Here is a 21,745-nt window from a genome sequence, read left to right as displayed (position 1 = left end):
TAAAGATGACTAATTAATATATCTGATGGTGTTTTTCCTTAAGGCACGCCCTTATGAAGGGTAGGTTAGTGGTACATTGTCTGTGGGACAGCGGAGAAGGAAAAGTCACAATAACTCTGGAAGTAATGAAAACTTCAGTACTACAAACTTACTATAAATATCTACCCTCCCACTCTCAAATAATGCAAGGATCTCAACACTTATACTTCAGAGGTTAGCAACAAAGGTAGACATCCACAGACCACCATGGCTGCTTTCCTGCATAAGTAAAGCCATGCTCAGGAATGTCTATGATTGCTGGAGCATAGCCTAGTGCTAAAATAGTGTTACTAGTCCTGCAAATGCTTTTAGCTTGTACTAACTTGGACCTTCCTGGCCTGCAATTATTCATGGGTGCAGTTTGGTAATTAGGAGTGTTGCAGGGACTTTTTCTAATAGTTTGCAAGTAGTCACACTCTTTTGAAGGCTGAGTTTACTAGGATAGACACACCTTTTCATACCTGCTGGTTGCTTGGAAACATTTCTGGATACATTTAACTAGTTTTGAGAAAGCATGAAAATATCACAGTAGAGTCCAGTGAATAAAACTTTCACAATTAATTCCAAATGTAAATCAGTGCCATGCCAGAAACTGCATAACCCCAGGTATAAGAGCTGTCACATGTGTGAACATTATGCTGTTCTCTCAATGCAGCTGTGACTTCGAATTAGTCATCAGATTTATACTCTGCTAGCATATAAGGATCAACAAAAGGAAATGCTTGCAGACCAGAAAGACTACAGGCAGACAGAATTAGTAACACAGAGAATGCAAAGCAAGTGACAATGTTAGATATCTCATTGATGATTCCTACAACATGCAGCTAATCTGTGAATCAAATTTTGTGTGTCTTTGTGTGGTTTTCAGCCGCAATTCTTAAAAAATTCCTGATCAGGGTCTCCTCATTCCTTTCTAAAATAAGATTAGACACTTCAAAAAATCTGCCATATTCTCCAAATTAATGAAGGTTTCTAAGTGTTCAGTCTTAATCCAGTTCTGCCTTGATTGCCAGCAATGTTAAGCTCCTGTTGCTTTTCAGTCAGAGCAGTGTTATGCCAGAGTTGATAATTTCTGATCTCTCTGCACCTACCCCAAAAATATTAATAAATTGCACCTAATTTATGAAAAAGGTCTAATTGTTCTATCTGTAATCATGGATAAAATACAATCTATTTTATATATTAGAATTTGATACAGACTTTTCTGGTTGAAAGGCTACTGAACACAAGGAACTTATAAATAAATTTAATTAATTTCGGGGTGGGAAACAGTGTTCCTACAAACTTTGATAATCTGGATGAAGACCAACAAGTAGGATTGTGCCTATCATGTAACCATGCTGCTGAAATTAAAGTTTTTAATCAAAGCATTATAGAGCTTGGTGGAAAAAATCCTGTTCAGTTTAATAGGCTTTTGATGCAAGCTTCTGAAGATTAAGTACAAATTTCTAAATATGTTTGGTAAACAACAATTTACAGACAGTTCATAACATCATCTTTTTGTTTTGGAACATAAAAAAACTAACTTGATCATTTTCTTGTTCTTAGCATGTCCTATTTAATCCATTGATAAGAAAGTGTTGCTTTTGTATTTATGGCAAGTGTTTTTCAATTAAAAACTGTAGTGCATAAATGAGATAAACTCAGCATACATTCCTGAGTATATATGCAGAGGAAATATGCACATTTAAGCAGAATTTCCCCAATTGGTTTGGCTTCAGGCAGAAATCATTTATATTCAGATTTTTTTAAAAAAAGATGTTAATATTGCAAAATGAAGTACTAAAAAGGTCTAAAAAGGCAAAAGTTAAAATTGCTTATGAAATTTCTTATGTTTTTGTATGTGAACATTTTATGACATTTTAATTGCATAAACCTGTAGTGTCCTTTGCTTGTAGGAGATTATGAAGTATAGCCAGAATAAAATTCACCTGTGGGATGGATGGCACACATGCACTTTTCATGTTACTAGAACTTTATATTGTTACCTGTGTTGCAAGTCTGCTAAGCCCACTTAAATAGTAAATCCTCATTGTGCTGTATAATGTAGAAATGAAAAGTGCTGTTTTACAATCCACAAAATTGGATACAGCTGGTAAATAAAACAAAACTGTGGGGGGACATTTGTGAAAAGTGAGATTCATTTTTGTAAGAAACTTTGGTTTAAAATGATACTCAGGTAAGTCTGTGATTTTTTGGTAAAAGATTAGCCTTGTAGCTTCCTTTGTCATTTTTTTATGATTGGATTTTTCATAATGTGGACCAAAAAGACAAAAGGGATTTAAAGATACAAATGCCTATGTAATTTTTCTTATAGGAAGCCTGAATGGTTGTCAAAATATGACAGTGGTTTTAAGGAGAGTAGCTGTTCTAGAGATGTAGAGACTACCTATCTTTTGAATCAGGAGCCACCATTCTGTTCTGTGTTTATACAATACTATTTCCTGTATGCTTCTGTAACACTTGTACTTGGTAAGGTTCAGTAATAAATTGAAAACTAAATGTGAACACACTGCTCAGTGCTTAGTTGCTGCCAAGCAGCATGCTGTCCTCTATAATATGTACAGCACAGTCCTACCTGCTTGTCTGTTTGGAATTTGGATAGATGTCTATTCTTAAGCTATTAATTTTCTAAAAAATTGTGGGAATTTATTGTCCTACAGACGTCTTGTAACTTCTTAGCAAATTTGAAGTTCACTGCAAATCTGATTGGAGGACGGTATGGGCACATAGGTTTGTTTCCTTTGGAGACTGACATAAAAATGTCTTTTTGTACTGCTCAATGCTTGGAGAGAACAAACAAAAGAAACAAAACAGTGTTTCATTTGATTCTTTTACTTTTTCTTCATGTAACAGACCTTATTTGGTAGTAACCAAATACCACTGATTTATCATGAATAGTTCAGACGTGAAAACTTACATTGTCTCATAATCCTATGTCTTTGGTTACATATACCTGTTGCTAAATTTGGTCTGTAAGTTCACGTGCAGTCATATTCTTAAAAAGAGTCTCCACATCAGGGAACTTCAAGAAACCTTCCCTTAATGGCACATGGAATTCTGCATACACAGTTTGACCATTTAAGACACTTCTAGTCATTGATTTTCATCATATCAAGTGAAGATAACTTTCTTTGTTATTCTTTGCTTACACTATTTCACAATTAGGGGTTGTTTTCTGGTTGCTTAAGAATTAAATGCTTAAGTTAACTGGAAAAAAAACTATTGTTGAGCATAAAGAACAGGAAGTGATTCTATAGGTACGTAGCGAATAAAAGACAGAGTAGGGACTATGTAGGCCCCCTCCAGAAGATGTCAGGAGAACTGGCTACCCTGGATTTGGAGAAGGCTGAGGTCCTTAATGACTTATTTCCCTCAGTCTTCACTGGCAAAGGCTCTGACCACACCACCTAAGTCTTGGAAGGCAGACGCAGGGACCTTGAGAATGGTGACCATAAGCCCACTGTAGGAGAGGATCTGGTTTGAGACCATCTTAAGAACCTGAGCATACACAAGTCCATGGGACGTGATGAAATCAGGTGTTGTCCCTCAGGGATCAGTGTTGGGACCAGTCTTGTTCAACATCTTCATTGCTGACATGGACAGTGGGATTGAACGCGCCCTCAGCAAGTTTGCCGATGACACCAAGCTGTGTGGTTCGGTTGATACGCTGGAGGGAAGGGATGCCATCCAGAGGGACCTTGACATGCTTGTGAGGTGGGCTGATGACAACCTTATGAAGTTGCCATGCCAAGTGCAAGGTCCTACACCTGGGTCGGAGCAATCCCAGGCACAGCTACAGGTTGGCAAAGAAGAGGTTCAGAGCAGCCCTGCAGGGAAGGACTTGGGGGTGGTGGTTGATGAGAAAATGAACATGAGCCGGCTTCAGTGTGCGCTCCCAGCCCAGAAAGCCAACCGTATCCTGGGCTGCATCAAGAGGAGCGTGACCAGCAGGTCTAAAGAGGTGACCCTGCCCCTCTCCTCTGCTCTCATGAGACCTCACCTGGAGTATTGTGTGCAGTTCTGGTGTCCTCAACATAAAAAGGACCTGGAGCTGTTGGAACAAGTCTAGAAGAGGGCCATGAGAATGATCAAGGGACTGGAGCACCTCCCGTATGAAGAGAGGCTGAGAAAGTTGGGGCTGTTCAGCCTGGAGAAGAGAAGGCTGCATGGAGACCCCATAGCAGCCTTCCAGTATCTGAAGGGGGCTATAGGGATGCTGGGGAGGGACTCTTCACTGGAGACTGTAGCGACAGGACAAGGGGTAATGGGTTAAAACTTAAACAGGGGAAGTTTAAATTGGATATAAGGAGGAAATTCTTTCCTGTTAGGGTGGTGAGGCACTGGAATGGGTTGCCCAGGGAGGTTGTGAATGTTCCATCCCTGGCAGTGTTCAAGGCCAGGTTGGACGAAACCTTGGGTGGCATAGTTTAGTGTGAGGTGTCCCTGCCTATGGCAGGGGGGTTGGAACTAGATGATCTTAAAGTCCTTTCCACCCTAAGTATTCTATGATTCTATGGTTCTATAATTTAAAAAGTATGAACAGCAGATTTGTAGGAGAGAAAGTCTTCAGATCAGATGCTTTTCTCAGCCAGTGGCAGACTTATGCAGCCATAAATCCAGAGGGATTCCTGGGAAGGACAGATTTAAAAGGTTTATTAAATAATTGAGGCCAGCCTCATGCAAGTGCAGAATGTAGTTTCTCTATAAATGACATCTTATCACATGCTTGTTACTGGTATTGAACTAGCAGGTATTGTATTGAATCGATGTTATAGAAATTAGGTAAGTTTTCAGTTCAAATTAGTATATGCTTAAAGTCTGAAAGAAGCTTCTGAACATGCAACAAGAAAGCAAGAAGGGCCTGTTGAGGTCATAAGATTTTTCTTCATATAATTACTTTTTTAAAAGTTTTTGTAGGCTATGGAGATATTTTGAGTAAAAGAATTCATAGACAATTCTGTAGAGCTCTTATTTTCACTTCTGAAAATAATTACAGTGAAAATGAAAAGCTTTCTTCATGCTTTTCAGTCAGTTGATATGAATCAAGACTTACAATTAAGCATAGGGAACTAATAATTTTCTCTGCACTAGAAAAATATGAGCAGGTTTGCCAAAAGTCTCCTTAACCCTTTCACCATCACCACTACTTTGTTAGCCTTATTCTTCAAATGGAGAATATTTCAGTCCTGGTAAAACACCTGGGAACAGCTCTGTATTGTTCCTCTGTAATGAGAAGATCCTTGGAATATTCACAGCAGTGCAAAAGTGCTACTTCTAAACTTTGTAATTTATGTTTTCCTTAAAAATATTGACATACGCACAAAAACCCCATCATAAATTAATTACTGTTCTTAGGTATCTGGTGATTGTAAAGTTCATTTTCAAATACATCATAAAATTGCTGAAAAAGTATTGCTGTTGTTTGCATTGAATGATTAAAGATAGCGTATCAGAAATTTTTTTAGAAAACATTTTATGTACACTTGGATATAAGTGTGACATCAGGTGAGTTGTTTATACATATCCTTATGTAAGAATCATATTCTTAATGTTTTTGCTAGCAAATATTGCTGTTTGCTTCATGTGCATGTTCATAAGACTACGACATTTAATGAAGAGATCTTTTTAAAGTATTGATAGCTGTGAGTAAATCATACTATGTTTGATCTGTGTTAAAGATTCAAAGTCCAAGGCCTTTGACTAGAACTTAGAATAAAACTAATTAGGTTACATCCCCAAAGTCTGATATATCTTTAAACAAGACTGCAAATGAAACTTTATTAAAACTTCAAATGAATTATTTCTTTGCTTTTTTAAATTCTTTTTCCCTCTGTTCTCTTTCATGTCTATTACTGACATTGCTGCTTGTATTTTACCTGTCTTTTCCAGGGTGTTTTAATTATTTACTGCTTAATGACTGGTATTGAGATTAAGCTTTATTCAAAGCTGCCTGCTCACTAACAGATTTTTTTGCTTCAAAGCTTTGCAAGGTCTTGGACTACTGCACCTGAACTAGCAGTTGTCATTGTAAACTTTCCTGGAGGCAATGTTTCCTCTTAGTAATTGATAAGGGAGGTACTGTTTCTGGAGGTCCCTTCTCAGTGGGACTGAAAGCTGATGGGGTTGCATGTCGTCAGCCATTATCAGTAATCTGTACAAGTCATAGGTAAAACAAACACTATGAAGCTATTAATAAAAATATCTTACTCTTCAGGAGATCATAGAATAAATCAAGTTAGAACTGACCTCAGCAGGTCATTAGTCCAACCTGCTACTCAAAGCATCCTTCTGAAGTAGATTATCTGCACAACAGAATAGCTCCAGTGCTGGAGCATTAGGGTTAGGGTTAGGATGAAGCTGTGAAAGGTAATGGGAATGGGGTCGAATCTGAATAAAATGTAACTGCTACAAAAAAATTTAAGCTCAGGCAAGCATTTGACATGAGTTAGCAAAAACAAAAAAAAGAAAGCAATCTATTGAAACTCATCTGCTTCAGTGTCACTTTCTGTATTTAGAAGATAATGATCATATTACTCTTTGAGAGGAAATTGTAATATAACTTGTTTTCATTTAGTTCTATTGAGCTAAAAAATAAACCCTTAAGCTGTGAAAAACTTAACTGCAAAGCATGTGACATTCTTCACTATTTATCATTGCATTTTCACCTCCTTCTCCTCCCTGCATTTGGATATCTGCCTATAAATACTGAAATATCTGTGAAACCTGAAGTTTGAGCATCCCACTGAGTGTGGGCCTGCTCTTATTCAGAGACTGGAGCCTTACATTGTGAGAATCCTGAATAGGTTTTGTGTCTTAGATAGCCTTTGCATACAGAAAGCACTCTGAAGCTTTACAAACATGAAAGAAGAAGGTTTGGATGTTATCATGAAGAGAGAATTCTGTTCTTTTTAAGATGGGTATGTTGTTATTCAACTAGTGTCCAACGTTGTCTGCAATGTTCTCTAGATTAAAATTGACATACATCAAAAGTGTTTGTTTATATCAACAAAAAATCAAACAAATTGAAAAAAAGGCCACCTAACAAATGCTGCTTTCATAAAATATGTTAGCCTAAAAAGATAAAGGAATTTTGATCGTAAACAAATGTGTTAGTTCATCTGAATATGAATACAGACAAGTTAGTGTAATTTTTGTATGGGAGCTCTTCAGTTGTCAGTTTTTTCCTGAAGTTGGACACTGATCTTGGAAGTGTAAGCTTTTATTTTTATTCTAGGTTGCATGTGGGCAAAATGCTAAACCAATTTGTGCAAAAAGTGTTGCAAAGCCTCCAAAGATTCTAGATTCCATCCTAACCCTCTGTGAAAATGCCTGAAATTTTATTTTCTTTTTTTTCACTGCCAAGCCTAAAGAAAAGGGAAACATTGGTGATATAATGTAGTTCAGATAGCAAGACTGTAATCACAACTACGTTTTTAACTTTCCAAGTTAAGGTTACACTTAGTATGAAATTGTTCTTTGATTTATTACTGTCTTTCATGTATGCCCATATGTTATATTTTGTACCACTCTCTGTAAAGTATGTGTGATGTCTGTGTGCACATAGTTTCAGGGGAAATCATGTAATTGACACTGGATTTTCTTTGTGAAGTTGCTCTGAGTAGTTGAAATCGATCTAGAGAACAGCTCTATGTCTCTTAGAGAAAATCTGACAGGTTTTGCATAAAGCTAGAAGCAACTTAAGGCCTGGAGCTAACCCAGAATTTTGAGAGTGCAGTGCAGTGACTGGAAGAAAGGCAAGAGGAGGATTTTGTTCCAGTCTCCTCTACAATAGAGCCTGTTCCACCTGTACTTCCTCTTCATGATTTCTTCTAAGAAAAAGAATATTTTTCATGTATTTTCTGGTGATGTGCTCTTCAGTTAATTACAGGATTTTTATTATTGCTAGTCCACAGTAAACTATCCCCAAAGCAGCTGTTGTTTCAGCTGCCTTTGGGAAACTATTCCGTCTTTGCAGTTCAGTAGTGTTGGCAGCATCAGGGGAAGGACAGGCAGGCAACCAGAGAAACTAGTGTTATCCCAGTTTGTGAGGTGCTTCTTAAAGAATCTTTTAAGCAACAACTTTTTAAAGCATTTTTAATATCATAATGTGTTTATGACATGATACATCACACTGTAAACAGTCCTACAGTGGGTGCTACAATATGCCATGTCCTCTAGGCTTTTATAAGTGTGTTTAGCTTTAAGGTAAGTAAATTAGGGCCTCAGAAGACAAGACTATATATATATGTATACACACACACACACATACATCAGGGAATCAGTCTACAAATGCCATATCTCGAGTTGTGTGATGCTCAACTTTCCTTTTATCTCTCTCCTCTCCTTTATGTCCTCAAGCCTTCTACTTCCCAAGCATGCTTTCAGTTGACCTTGAGCAGCTTGCACTCTAGGGACAGATCTACTGGTGTATTGTCAAACCGAGGAAATTGTCAGAATACCCTGGGATGAGGCAGTGTGTTCATTACAATATTCTTATGAACAGTCTATGTCATTTTGCTAAAACTCCCTGTGGAATCTTTCTGAAAAAAGTTATCAGGTCCTGTATAGTGAATGCAAATAACTCTTTATCTTAAAAATATTCATCTTGATTGTTGTCTGATTTGTTGTGATTTAGAGGAATTTTCTAGAGCTAAGGAACCACAAAATTTAATCTTAAATCTCTTCCACAGTTTTTGTCTTGCTTTTGCAGATGACACAAAGTCAGGTTCTTTTATATGAGGTCAGTCCTACTGACCTCTGTACAATTCATTTTATCTCAAGAGTCCAAGGTGGTTCTACTATTTACTGAATGAGGGCCTTGTTTTATGATTCTTGTGAACTTTTTTTAACACCTCCCAACGCATCTTGTTGTAATTTATAAAATTGCAATTTCTGTAGACAGTGGTTCACATTGTAAACTGTGACAGATCCTTAACTATTTCAGCATGAATAGTGCTACCAAATTATCATAACTGATCATATGAAACTAAAAATAATACAAGTGGTTCAAGCAGTTAAACTAAAATGTAAGCCATGTATTTTAAAATAGTAATAACATTTTTCTTTTTTACTACTGTTAACTGTTGCTTCAAGCAGATTTTATGTCCATGTTGCACAGTGAAATAACTGATTAAAAGGATCTCCCAGTTTTAGGTTGAAATATACTACAATATACATAAAGATTTATTGTTCCTCTAGGTTGTTGTTTTAAGCTAAATTTAAGTATTTTCTAAAGTCCTCAACAACTGTTTACATTTTAGAATTAAATGTGCTTTCTGCTTATACGGCTGGTGCTGAAGAAATGTACCTAGCAGACCTGTCACTTTTTTGTGTGATTGTTTCTGTGGCATTATTTTCAGTGGTGAATGTGCGAGCTGATAGAAAAGGAAATCATTAGGTGCTCTCAGTATTGCTGAGGCATGGAGCTAGACCAGGTCAGTCACTGCATTTTGCAGATTGTGACATTTTAAATTACCTGTACACTACCAGAAGCAATCTGTGGACCTAATTAACATCGCATCTAATTAATATCAGGACTGTATATAGAGAATTTGAGATAGTTTTGCACTGCCTTTAATTATTAAATACCGCATTATTAAAATTTGTTATCTTTAATTTTAGTATTGAAAACTTCAAATTTGTGTGCTGTTTTCTTAAGTGGGAGTAACTTCCTTTTTTTTTTTTTTTTCTCCTTCGAGTAATCAATGCACTGCTGAATGAGTTCATTTTAATGCACTCAATCATGCCTCTAATGTTTGTAGCTTACGGGCGCAAGCATCAGTAATGCAGGAATGTTATATGGCTTTAGTTTGGTCCATTTCATAAAATATTCATGGAATCAAAAATGTGCATCAAAATAGCGGCTGGGAGAATTACATTTATGTGCCTGCTTTTATGGCAGCTTCACATTTAAACCCATTTGTGTTAATATCTAGTCAATCTTTCTACTTAAAAAAAAAAAAAAGCAAAATAGTAGTCTCCATGTATCCCCTTTAGGTCTGATATTTATTTTGATATAACAAATGTATACTTTTGGAGTGGGTTTTAGGAAGGGGAATTATAAAGGGAAGTTTTAGATATGTTTCTCTTCAGTATTTACAAAATTGCACCAAGTTCTTTTGCTTGAATGAATAGATTTATTTTTTTTTACTTCTAAGAAACTCAGTGAAAACTGTAGCACAAATATTTGTGCATACATATGTAGTTGGTATGAAAATAAGAGTAATTTCTAAAATCTGATACTGTTAGTGGCAGAGTAATGTCTTAAATTCATATAATTGTTTAAAGCTGATTCTTTACTCCCAAAATTATGTTGTGACAATGTTTACTTCCCCTATTTAAGACTGAACTATTGCTGATAGGGCTTCTTTTGTTGTGATATAGATATATAAGATATATAAAGTGACAACATTTTAGTAGTGATAGTATATATGTTGTATATATATAGTATATATGTATAGATGTAAGAGGTACATTGTGTTTTGTGGTTTGTTGGGGGTTTTTAAATTCCTTTTATAAACATGGAAAAGATATCAGAGATTCTCAAATTCAATTTACTATATGCTGAGTTAATTTCTGTGTGCCAGTGGGAAAAGAAATACACAATTGCTGTTAATGTTGCCAACTGAAAATAGCTATACTGCTTTCTGTAGCACTTTGCAAAAAAAAATTTCAAATATAGATTTCTGAGAAACACCTTCTGTATTTTCCTCTTTGAATTCCTAGAGGTATAAAAGATGCATTTCTACAAACTTTTCCTACTCACTATTTTTCCTGTGATTTGCTTTTGTTTTTTTCTTTTCCATTGATAAAAAGTCATTTAAAAGTCTACCTTGTCACTTCTCAAGTAAGATAAAAATAATCTTACTCTCAGAATGTTCTGTTATTCCAACTGAATCGACTCATGACAGTGAATGAACTTGCCACCCTTCTGACAATGTTTCTTTTTCTTTCTCTCCACAACATTTGAGGTTCACATAAACATTATGGATTAAAGAAGTAATTTGTCATTTGCCAGTGAGAACAAAGGATTTCAGACTATTTTGACGGTAGAATTAAATCCAAACTCTAATATGTTTTACCTTCCATGAATTTGAGAGGTCTCCAAATAGCTGGTATAACTTCAAAAGTCTTCAGTAAGCAAATTCCCAACCACATAAGGGGTTTCATGTCACGAATTACATCTCTCCCTCATTTAGGAAAATAGCAGGTATTTGATTTTTTTGCTCAGCTTCTTCTTTTTAGTATTTATGTGAGCAGATTGTATTACTTTTTACCTCATAATCTTTCTTGGTAGTTCAGTGAAGCCAAATGCAATTTAGTTACAATTGAATACTACCAAAAAGATGCTTTTGTGTTTTGAAGCTTGATGTAGATGGATTGTTTCTAAAAAGGTTTCACTGAGATCTGGCAAAAAGGATGTCAGGTCACAGCTGTTATGGTTAGGTCAACTCTTGAGAACTATGGGGTGCATGGAATATATGAGTTCAATTTCTAGTCTGACAGAAACTTTCTCAAGGGGATACTGCAAGTGAGGAAGCATGGGTAAGAATTACCATACCCAATAGTTCTAACAATCTAAACAATACTTCTGAAAGTTGCATGTATTATTTACCTAAATGATATGTCCCATTAAGAGATTATATTAGAGAATGTTAGGAGAAACTCGGATACTGTGTTCAGCTTCAAAGTTTTTGTCCATGTGATACCATTCATTTGCTGCTTCCCATTCTTACTAGAAGTATTTGAGTTACACATGAATCAAACTCTACTATTCTAAAGAATAGTCACACATAGTGAAAATAGATCACTTAGGAATACCCTTTGAAAGGGAAAATCAGTTGATTAATAAACTTTGGGGAGAATTCCAAGGACAAGTCTGTATGTGTTTTTGAGGATTCAAGCAGATACAATACTAGATCTAGCTATTAACACTATTTCAACTCAATTTTCTGTCATTTGTCACCAAGCCAACACCAGCTTCTTTGATTAATATCTTAAATCTGCATTTAGCAGCTTGGATAGCTGGCATTCTGTTGACCTCTGGGTTGGGCTTGCCCTAAAAGGTTAACTGGGCTGGATAGGCAGAAACACAAATTCAAATTGGAAGCCTCTTTAGAATGGACAAGAGTTTTCATCTGGGTTTAGCAAGTCTGTGTCTCTATTTCCTGTTACATGAACTGTCAGTGAATCCTTAAACAGCTTGTATTGGTCATGACAGTCTCACTTTGCATTTCTATTTGTTCAGCCTGATATGAACTCTGTGACATTTTTGAAAGAATGTATTGATCTTTCCCTGTCTGTTTACAGAGTCTGATAACAATATGCTTCTTCTTCCAACATTTTGGACCGTCTTTCTGATACCTTTCCCTAGCTAGAATGGAATTGAATAAAGCCTGTTGTCTTCCTTTTCACCTGGCACTTCACTTTTTGTTGTGTCCTCTGTGTCTTCTATGGATGATAGGTCATAGAGCCTGAAAATGATTTTTCTGTTAAACTCTTAGTTGCTTCTTTGAAAGTTTCTTGCACGTCTCAGTTTTAGTTGAATTCATTTTAATCATCAAAGAAGCTTAGTAGGAAAATAAATTTAACTCTAATAAAGATAAGGGTTATGTTTCATTGCAAAATTGAAAGCATGGCTATAAAACAGTAACATATGCAAAACACAAATCTAAATTAAGTTAATGAGAGGGATCTGTCATAACTCTTCTGCTGCCTCTAGGTTGGTTGGAGGCTTCAGGAATTAGCCTCATTTTCTCTCAGAATCCTCAAAGAAGGTCCTTCAAGCTTCTCTCACTTTCTTTCCCACAGCTGGGAAGCAACTTTTCTCCTTGCTTCTTTTTGTAATTTGAATTCAGTGCTGTAAAAACAGTCAGCAAAACAGAAACAGTTCCTTATAAAACATGTTTCAGAAGAGGTATAAACTGCAAACACATCTATGCAAACTTAGCTTATGGCTTGTTTTGGCTTTTAAAAGAAATAGCAACTGATATATTAATGATGTATGGGACAGGATTACTCCATCACACATAAACAAACTTAAGAAGCAAGAGTGACATTTACAGTTCTCCCAGCTATAGAACATTCTTTGTATAACATTTTATTAATGTAAGATGTCTCATCTTACCTGCTTCTCAGCAGTTTTTCTGCACCTATTGTATATAAAGAAAAGTTATTCTGTTCTTTCAAAGGACATTGAATTTCCATCGTCCAGGAAACATGGAAATCTCCTTCATTGCACGTATACATGGAGATAAGTCTAGCTGAAGGTAAAGGGGAGGAAAAAACTACTTGCATATTGAAATTAATTTAACTTAATCTTCAGACTTTTGCTTGCCTTAAAGATGTATGAATAACTTATATTTGAAGACCTCAAAGTAAGGTCTTAGTTGAGTGTCAATAATTAATCTATAAGTGGTTGATGTTCTTCCAGTAAGTTTGCTATAACCAGAGTTAGCCTAGTAACAACTGTTGAATAAATTACTTTGCATAATAATTCTTTTTTAGCAATTAATTTCTTTGAATTAAAACTTCCCCCCCCCCCCCCCAGTGCACACACTTTTGACACCTTTATGTTTCACATCTCAACTCTTTCAGCACAGGTTTTCATTATGAAAGAAGAAACTTGAGGAGCAGTTTGAATTGTGATTACTTCTGCATAGATGTGATTTTGAAATATATGATCCACAAAAGGTATATTAATGAATCTATAATAGGTGTATGTTCTAGAAACTTCTGACTTTGCGTCTTTGGGATCACACACCCCCAACATTGTGACTCTACAAAGGAAAGCTAATTTAAATTGTGATACATTTAGATTACAGAATTACTGGTAACGGTGAGATTTGGCAGTATTTTCTAGGCAGGAAATATTCTAAGAAGTTATATATTGATGTTTCTTGAAAAATTTTGATATGGTTTGCTACAGCTTATTTCTAATGAGAATATTATTCTAGGTTAATAACTTTAAAATTGTATTGATTATACTGATTGTAATTACGAATTACATTTTTCAGGTCATGTCTTGAAAGCTGCAGAGTATTATGAAACATTTTATCATCTAACGGTTGGCTCAACATGGAAGGATGTGACAGGCCGTACTTACAATTCACTGGCATCTGAGTATCTCTGGAGAATTTATACATTACTAGCAGACAAAATGCTAGAAAATAATGAACACCAACAGGCCATCAAAACACTAAAAAAAGCTTTAAAAATGGCAAAAAATGGTAGGTGGAAAAAAAAACACTTTCCCACTGCTTTATTTCACGTGCATGTTATGGTTTTCCCAACAGTAAAGCAGAAATTGTCAAGTGTTTGACTGGGTGATTATTTCCTATGAAATGCAAAGACCAGTGCTATCAATACACTTCCAGATCTTACTAAAGTAGAAAAGCCTTCATGCAGACAACAAAGAATCTTTTAGATTCCTGAAAGCTTAGTGTCCAAAAAAACACCAAACCAACCCACCTTCTGGGAATAATAGTGTACAACAGTGAAGTCATAATCAGAAAGTAAAGTCACTGACAAAAGCTCAGCCCACTGATTTTTTGATTGGGAAGTCACTGTTGGTTTGGCAAATTTTGAGTGCTGCTAGCTGCTGGGACACCACCTTTTCACTCTACGTATTTATTTAGTACTTGAAAATAAAACCAGTTTTCTATCATAAGAAAACAAAATTTCTTCTGTATATCTTAATACTTGGAAGCCTAAAGGAAAGATTACAGAATTGCAGAATAGCTGAGGTAGGGAGATACCCTCGGAGATCATCTGAATCAACTAGAGCAGGCTTCCCTAGGCTACATCCTGTTAAGTTTTTGATACATCCACAGGTGGAGATTCCATAACCGCGCTGGAAAATATTTTCCACTGTTCAAACACCCTCCCAATAAAGAAGTTGATTTTTTTTTTTGAGCTCAGATGGAATTCCAGTTTTGTCCATTGCTTCTTGTCCTGTCACTGAGCACCAATGAGAAGAGCCTGGTTCCATCTTATTTACTACTGCCTAAGAGGTACTGATAAGATCCCCCTCTAAGCCTTCTCTTCTGTGGTCTCAACTGTCTCAGCTCCCTCAGCCTCTCCTCCAAGGACAGATGCTCCAGTCCCTTCATCATCTTTGCAGCCCTTTGCTGGATTTGCTGCACAATGTCCATCTCTTGTGCTGGGAGCCCAGCATGGGACACAACACACTTGGGGTGACCTCATCTGTGCTGAGCAGAGGCAAAGGATCACCTCCCCTTGATCTGCTTGCAACACTCTGCCTGATGGATGATCCTATTGGTTACTTTTGCTTTGAGGTTGCATTGCTGTCTGAGCTTGTGTATGAAGATGTTATGGGAGATACTGACAGAAGCCTGGCTAAAATTGAGAGAAACAAAATCCACTGCTTTTCCTTCATCCACCAAGCCAATCATCTTATTGTAGAAAGCTATCAGGTTGGTGAAGAACAAATTGCCTGTATTAGATCTGTGCTGACTACCCCTGATTGCTTTCTTGTTCTAAATAAGGGCTGTATAAAGCTCTGTCTACGTATCATAGAATCATAGAATAATAGACTATTTAGAGTTGGAAAGGACTTTAAGATCATCTAGTTCCAACCCCCTGCCATGGACAGGGACACCTCACACTAAACCATGCCACCCAAGGTTTCATCCAACCTGGCCTTGAACACTGCCAGGGATGGAACATTCACAACCTCCCTGGGCAACCCATTCCAGTGCCTCACCACCCTAACAGGAAAGAATTTCTTCCTTATATCCAATCTAAACTTCCCCTGTTTAAGTTTTAACCCATTACCCCTTGTCCTGTCACTACAGTCTCCAGCGAAGAGTCCCTCCCCAGCATCCCTATAGCCCCCTTCAGATACTGGAAGGCTGCTATGAGGTCTCCATGCAGCCTTCTCTTCTCCAGGCTGAACAGCCCCAACTTTCTCAGCCTCTCTTCATACGGGAGGTGCTCCAGTCCCTTGATCATTCTCATGGCCCTCTTCTGGACTTGTTCCAGCAGCTCCATGTCCTTTTCAAGTTGAGGACACCAGAACTGCACACAATACTCCAGGTGAGTTCTCATGAGAGCAGAGGAGAGGGGCAGGATCACCTCTTTAGACCTGCTGGTCACACTCCTTTTGATGCAGCCCAGGATACGGTTGGCTTTCTGGGCTGGGAGCGCACACTGAAGCCGGCTCGTGTTCATTTTCTCATCAACCACCACCCCCAAGTCCTTCTCCGCAGGGCTGCTCTGAACCTCTTCTTTGCCAACCTGTAGCTGTGCCTGGGATTGCTCCGACCCAGGTGTAGGACCTTGAACTTGGCATGGCAACTTCATAAGGTTGTCATCAGCCCACCTCACAAGCATGTCAAGGTCCCTCTGGATGGCATCCCTTCCCTCCAGCGTATCAACCGAACCACACAGCTTGGTGTCATCGGCAAACTTGCTGAGGGCGCGCTCAATCCCACTGTCCATGTCAGCGATGAAGATATTAAACAAGACTGGTTCCAACACCAATCCCGGTCTCCAGCCGGACATCGAGCCATTGACCACAACTCTTTGTGTGCAGCCGTCCAGCCAGTTCTTTATCCACCACCTATGGATAGGTTTAAAATTGGGAGAAAATAGAATAGCTTTTGAATGTTATATATAATGTGAGAAGTTGATCAGCTAGAAATACTAGCTTTGGAACATTTCTTACACATGAGAGGGAACAGAAAAGAAAGGGCAAATCTTACAAGTTGACTTTATGGAAATACTTATAATTTTCCAGATTTTTTTTAGAAATCTTAATAGTCCTTGTTTCTTAAAAGATGCTGTTAAATGTCTGCTTCTACAGGCTTACTTTTCCTAGATGATTATCCAAGATTATTGGAGTGCTTCTCAGAAGATAGAAGGTTTCAAGTGATCATGTTTTTCCAACCACTCCAGTTCAAGAACCTTTCATGGTATTCCTTAAGAGGCATATTTTGCATATGAATTGCCCACAAAATTAATATATAATATTACTTCAATATTTATCACCAGATACATTAGTTTTTTTAATTTAATAATGTGTGCAGAATATACTTGCCATTGTTCTTTTAAATATAAAGCTTTTAAAGCTTCTTTCAGATGAGTTGTCTAGTCTCCATTCCAGAACCATAACCTCTACCTACAGAGCCCACAGTTAATTTAGTTAAACCCATACTGACTCTGGCTACTATTTGTAATATCTATTTCTGTCCTTCTGGACCATCATCTGTGTTTATATATTTTATTAATTGGGATTAGATATCATCCACTTCAGACTCTCAGACTGTTCTTAAGTGAGGAAGGAAGTGTTTTATATCCCTAGCAAATTTTCATTTATTATCCTGCAGGTCATCTGTATTTCTTTTCTGCCTCATTAAGCCTTTTAAAGGTTATTGAGCACTGCAAATTACCATCAGGGTTTTGGTTTGCAGACTTTTCATAATTTTTGTAACGTATTAGGTAGAGCACTACTATGGCCTCAGCAATTATATCATTCAAAAAGTTCCAGAACTAGATGTAGGCTTCTATGTGTTCGAACATAAAGAAATTATTAGTAGATACTGTAAACAGATAATCTCCCCTTTCATTGCAACTGTATTTATGCACTTTATGAAATATCTTAATATGTAGTAGTTATGCTTCAGCTTGATTTTTCCACTATTTCATTTGACAAGGTGGATATTGAACAATAGAAAGACTGAGGTTTTGTTACTTTTTTTTTTTTAATGGATACTCATGTTCTGAAGGGAAATTTTTGAATATAGTGTGATACAGTAAGCAGTTATATAATTAATTTATGTAAATTTCAGTACTGAATGGATGATTTTCTATTGAGGGAGCAATATAAAAAGACCAGCAAGCAGTGTTTGTTAGATCAGTATTACTGAAATAAAATCTGGCATGGAAAAGTGTGATACACCTCAATTAGCAACTGCCTGTGCAGAATTTTCTATGACTTCTGCTTGCAAGTGTAAGTTATCCCTCCTTTTTTTTTTTTTTTTTTTTTTTATCTATTCCACCCCGCAGTAGCTTGCAAAATGACCATGCAAATAACAAATATGAACGTTACCTACTGGTAGTTCTGTCTGGATATTTCATGAAGTTTCACGTCAGCAAAGTGTATGGGTCAGCATATTTTGTGTTTATTTTTTTTGTTATATGTCGATAGCTACTTTAATTTTGTATATGAATATATGGAGAGAGGCTAGTGTGATTTTCTAATGTGAAGACGCTGTTATTAAGCAACTCATGACAGAGACCATTACAGCATGTTACATTGATCATACTGCATTACTTACTTACTGGAAGATATTTTCTTTGACTTTGCTGAACTTTCTTGTTGAACTCTGCTTAAATCCATTGCATCTATTTTTAAGTGCCAATATACACTTTTGGAAATAAATAATTGGCAATGGTAAGGAGAAGGGAATAGTTAATGTAGTATTTAAACATCTGTATGTTATTTTAGAACCTGCAAGAACTGTCTGTACTAATGTAATTTGTTCAGATTATGCTGGTAAAGTGTAACTTGAATCCTTTCTTTAGTAGGTGAAATGAAGATCCAAGGAGAAGCTACATATTGCCTAAGTTTAGCGTATTATTTTGCTGGAGAAAACCAGAAAGCATTATCAGTAAGTTGATTTTAAAGTTGTTTTAGCTTTCCCAATGCCTTTCTCTGACTCCTTGGCATCTTAGGAATTTGGAGAGTGGAAAAGACTTGGAGAGACTTGGCCCACAGACCTTTTATAACAGTATCTAGATCTGTAAACAGGGATCCATGTGGCTTAAGCAATTAAGGTTCAAATAAATTCCAGAACTGATGGAGTCCAGGTTTCCGTGCGTGGATCTGTAGAAATAATATAAATTTATAATTCAGGTTATATGTGACTAGCTTTCCTTTTCTTCTATTCATATATATATAAAACAGATACTTTTTAGTTAGGGTTTTGGTATAAAACACCAGTTTTGCAAGCTAGTTTGATGCAGCATATTTGTGAGCAACAAATAAAAATATGTCAATTCACATGTTCAGCTTTCAGAACATCAGGAATTTAGAAGAAACATGAATTGCTTTTGGTATGAAAAGCTGTAATGCAAAAAAGATGTAATCCCTTCTGTTGATATTTCAGTCCAAGCGCCTCATGTTTCCCTTGCGTATCCCATACATAATAATTCTAACAGAATGAGAATTCTACATGTGGAATTCCAGTCTCAAAGGGGGGTTCCTCTAGTTCATCGTAGGTCAGTATGAGGGGAAAGATAAGCAGCAATTTGACTTTGTCTGTGCCAGTCATCAGAGAAGTTGCAGTCCTCCATTATCCTCTTAAAAATGTTGTGTGGATGATTAATTTATTTGAATATTTGTTCCATTATTATTGCAATTAATCACCTGGATAATTGCTATTTCTGTTTCTTCCTTTAACTGCAGAATGACTTGGTATTGTATTAATGAACAGAGGTCATTCTTTGAGGTGGTTTTTTTTTCTGGTGGTTATTTTTTTTTTTTCAGAAAAGGGCCAATAGAAGTCACAGAGTGAATTCAGCATGAGTTTCAGTATTGCTTGCTTGGCCTCTGCAGTACAGGAAAGGTTCTAGATTTCTGTCTTGAAATATCTTCCTACGTGCTTTTAGCGGCTTGTGATACAATTGTTTCTAAGAGTTATTGATTATATATAACTCCTCAACACTGATATGCCTATCTTCCATATAAATCAACTGAATGCTGGAAAGTGGGAGCCTGTTCTTACATCAGTTGTAGTTAAAGTCTGTAACTGAATGTGAAAATATTTCAAAATTTTAAAAACTACATATTATTTTATAAAATTATATTTAATTGTTGCAGCAGCATGAGAAGATTATTTGGTCTCTTCCAAGAATATGGTACAAGAGATTAGACTAGAATTTTTTGTACTGAACTTTATCTTCATTGTTTTTTGACTGACAAGTGTGCCATCATTCTTACCTGATCAACTATTACATTTCTGAGAGTTGCAATAAACTGTGTAAGTGATGACTAGCAGCAAGATAACAAATGTGCTAAATAAAGAAGCCTGAGCGCATACTTGAACTCTCCATCACAGGAGAAATTAATTAATGAACAAGACTGCACAGTCTCCGTGATATGCAAAGGATCAAACCACCCTTGAAAGTGCTAGAAATATTACATGTCCTGGCATTATCTCCTCAGGATCTATTTTGCTTATATTTTGTAGCTACTCCTTTCCCTGCATTGCTCCCACTTTGCTCCTGCCAAAAAAATTACAGCGGTCATTTGGAAGATCAATTTTGCTTTGTCATATGCAGATTTTTATTTTTTTTTAAGAAAGATTCTGAAAACTTGAGTTTTGTAATGTACTACAATTAATTTAAAATATAAACATGATAGGTTTTGCCTATTGGGTTTGGTCTCACAAAAACACCTGACAGTTAAGGAAAGCAATGTGAAAAAGAGGAAAAAAGGACTCTGTAGTGTAAAATATAAATGATACTTTATGTTAAGAGTATAAAATGTTATTTTAACAGTAATGAAAATACCAATACATTTCAGTGTAAATAATATTATATATTATTGTATTATGTTCTAATGGTATTACCTAATATGGCGTTTCTGATAATATTACATAAGAAACCTATGAAGCACTTTCTTCCAAAAAACATAGTGAGTGTTACGGGACTTAGAAGATAGGGTACAATTTTAGTTCCTTTTGTCCTTCACAGTGATCAATATAGACAGCAATAAAATATCAGTGGTTGACAGTGCTGTTGAGCACAAGTTGTCTTCACTCTCCAATTGGAAATCATTGCCTAAAATTTACCCTTCTGTTCTCAGTTTAATGGTCTCTGTATCCGAGGGGAGCTCAGATGCTTACAGAGATGAAATCATTGCATCCTATTCCCAGAGGACTACTGGTTATCATTACACATAACATGCAGACAATACTGCTAGGAGCCAGTTTGCCTCATGGTAATATGTAGTTCATCACCAGCTTCTGTAGCATGCTAAAGAGGTCTTGCCACACAGCTTGGGACTATTCGGATGTAGACTCAGGGGTCTCAGCAGTTATTTTCCTGCTTTGCATCAGTTTTCATCTTCTTTATCCTTTTGTGCTGTGGTCCACCTCAGGCAGTCTCCTTCTAGGGGAATCTGAAAGGAGCAGCTGTTACAGATACCATTTCCTCCAATTGTTGCCACTGGTTCCTTTTGCTGTTTAAAGTGCTTGTCCCTCCCCCAACATGCACACACAGTAGCATGCATATAAACTTGTTTCTCTTTCATTTGTGTCTTCTAACAGGGTGGAGAAGCATATGTTCAAAATATTCATTATCTGATGCAGTAATTAAAGGTTGAAATGATTAAGCTGCATCCTATTATATAAAAAATACGCAGTCACTTTGTATCTAATGGGCTAGTTTTGTTGGAGAAAGTGTTTTATTTGCTAGGCACTTGGTGTTTAATCTTACGTAATTTGATTTGGTGTGTAATCTGTATAAATTACTTTAATTGTATTTGATATATATGATTGATTTCAGTGGACCTACTCAGATGTAAAAACATAAGTGTTTGCAAGTTTAAAAACCTGAGAACTAATTATGTTCAGTAGCAGCATGGTATGTTCATAATATTTTTCATACCATCTGGTTTATAATCAAGCCTAATGGCCATTCCACAAAATATAACACAAAATTTTAATAGTTCACATTA

The 21,745-nt window shown here is 36.4% G+C and overlaps 1 protein-coding gene across 1 annotated transcript in view; it reads left to right on the top strand.

The window, feature by feature from the left end:
* The window catches only part of TTC29 (tetratricopeptide repeat domain 29), a gene marked incomplete at its 5' end in the record, with an annotated part of 142,491 nt that overhangs the window by 47,375 nt on the left and 73,371 nt on the right, over window positions 1-21,745 (top strand). Inside the window, 2 exons of the mRNA XM_065688281.1 lie at window positions 14,058-14,270; window positions 18,592-18,674. Of these exons, the coding sequence (XP_065544353.1) occupies window positions 14,058-14,270; window positions 18,592-18,674 (296 nt within the window). The remainder of the gene's footprint in view (window positions 1-14,057; window positions 14,271-18,591; window positions 18,675-21,745) is intronic.

The sequence above is a fragment of the Lathamus discolor genome, chromosome 1 (assembly GCF_037157495.1).
Source record: "Lathamus discolor isolate bLatDis1 chromosome 1, bLatDis1.hap1, whole genome shotgun sequence".
Classification (NCBI taxonomy): Eukaryota; Metazoa; Chordata; class Aves; order Psittaciformes; family Psittacidae; genus Lathamus; species Lathamus discolor.
This window is presented reverse-complemented; position numbering and strand designations above follow the sequence as displayed.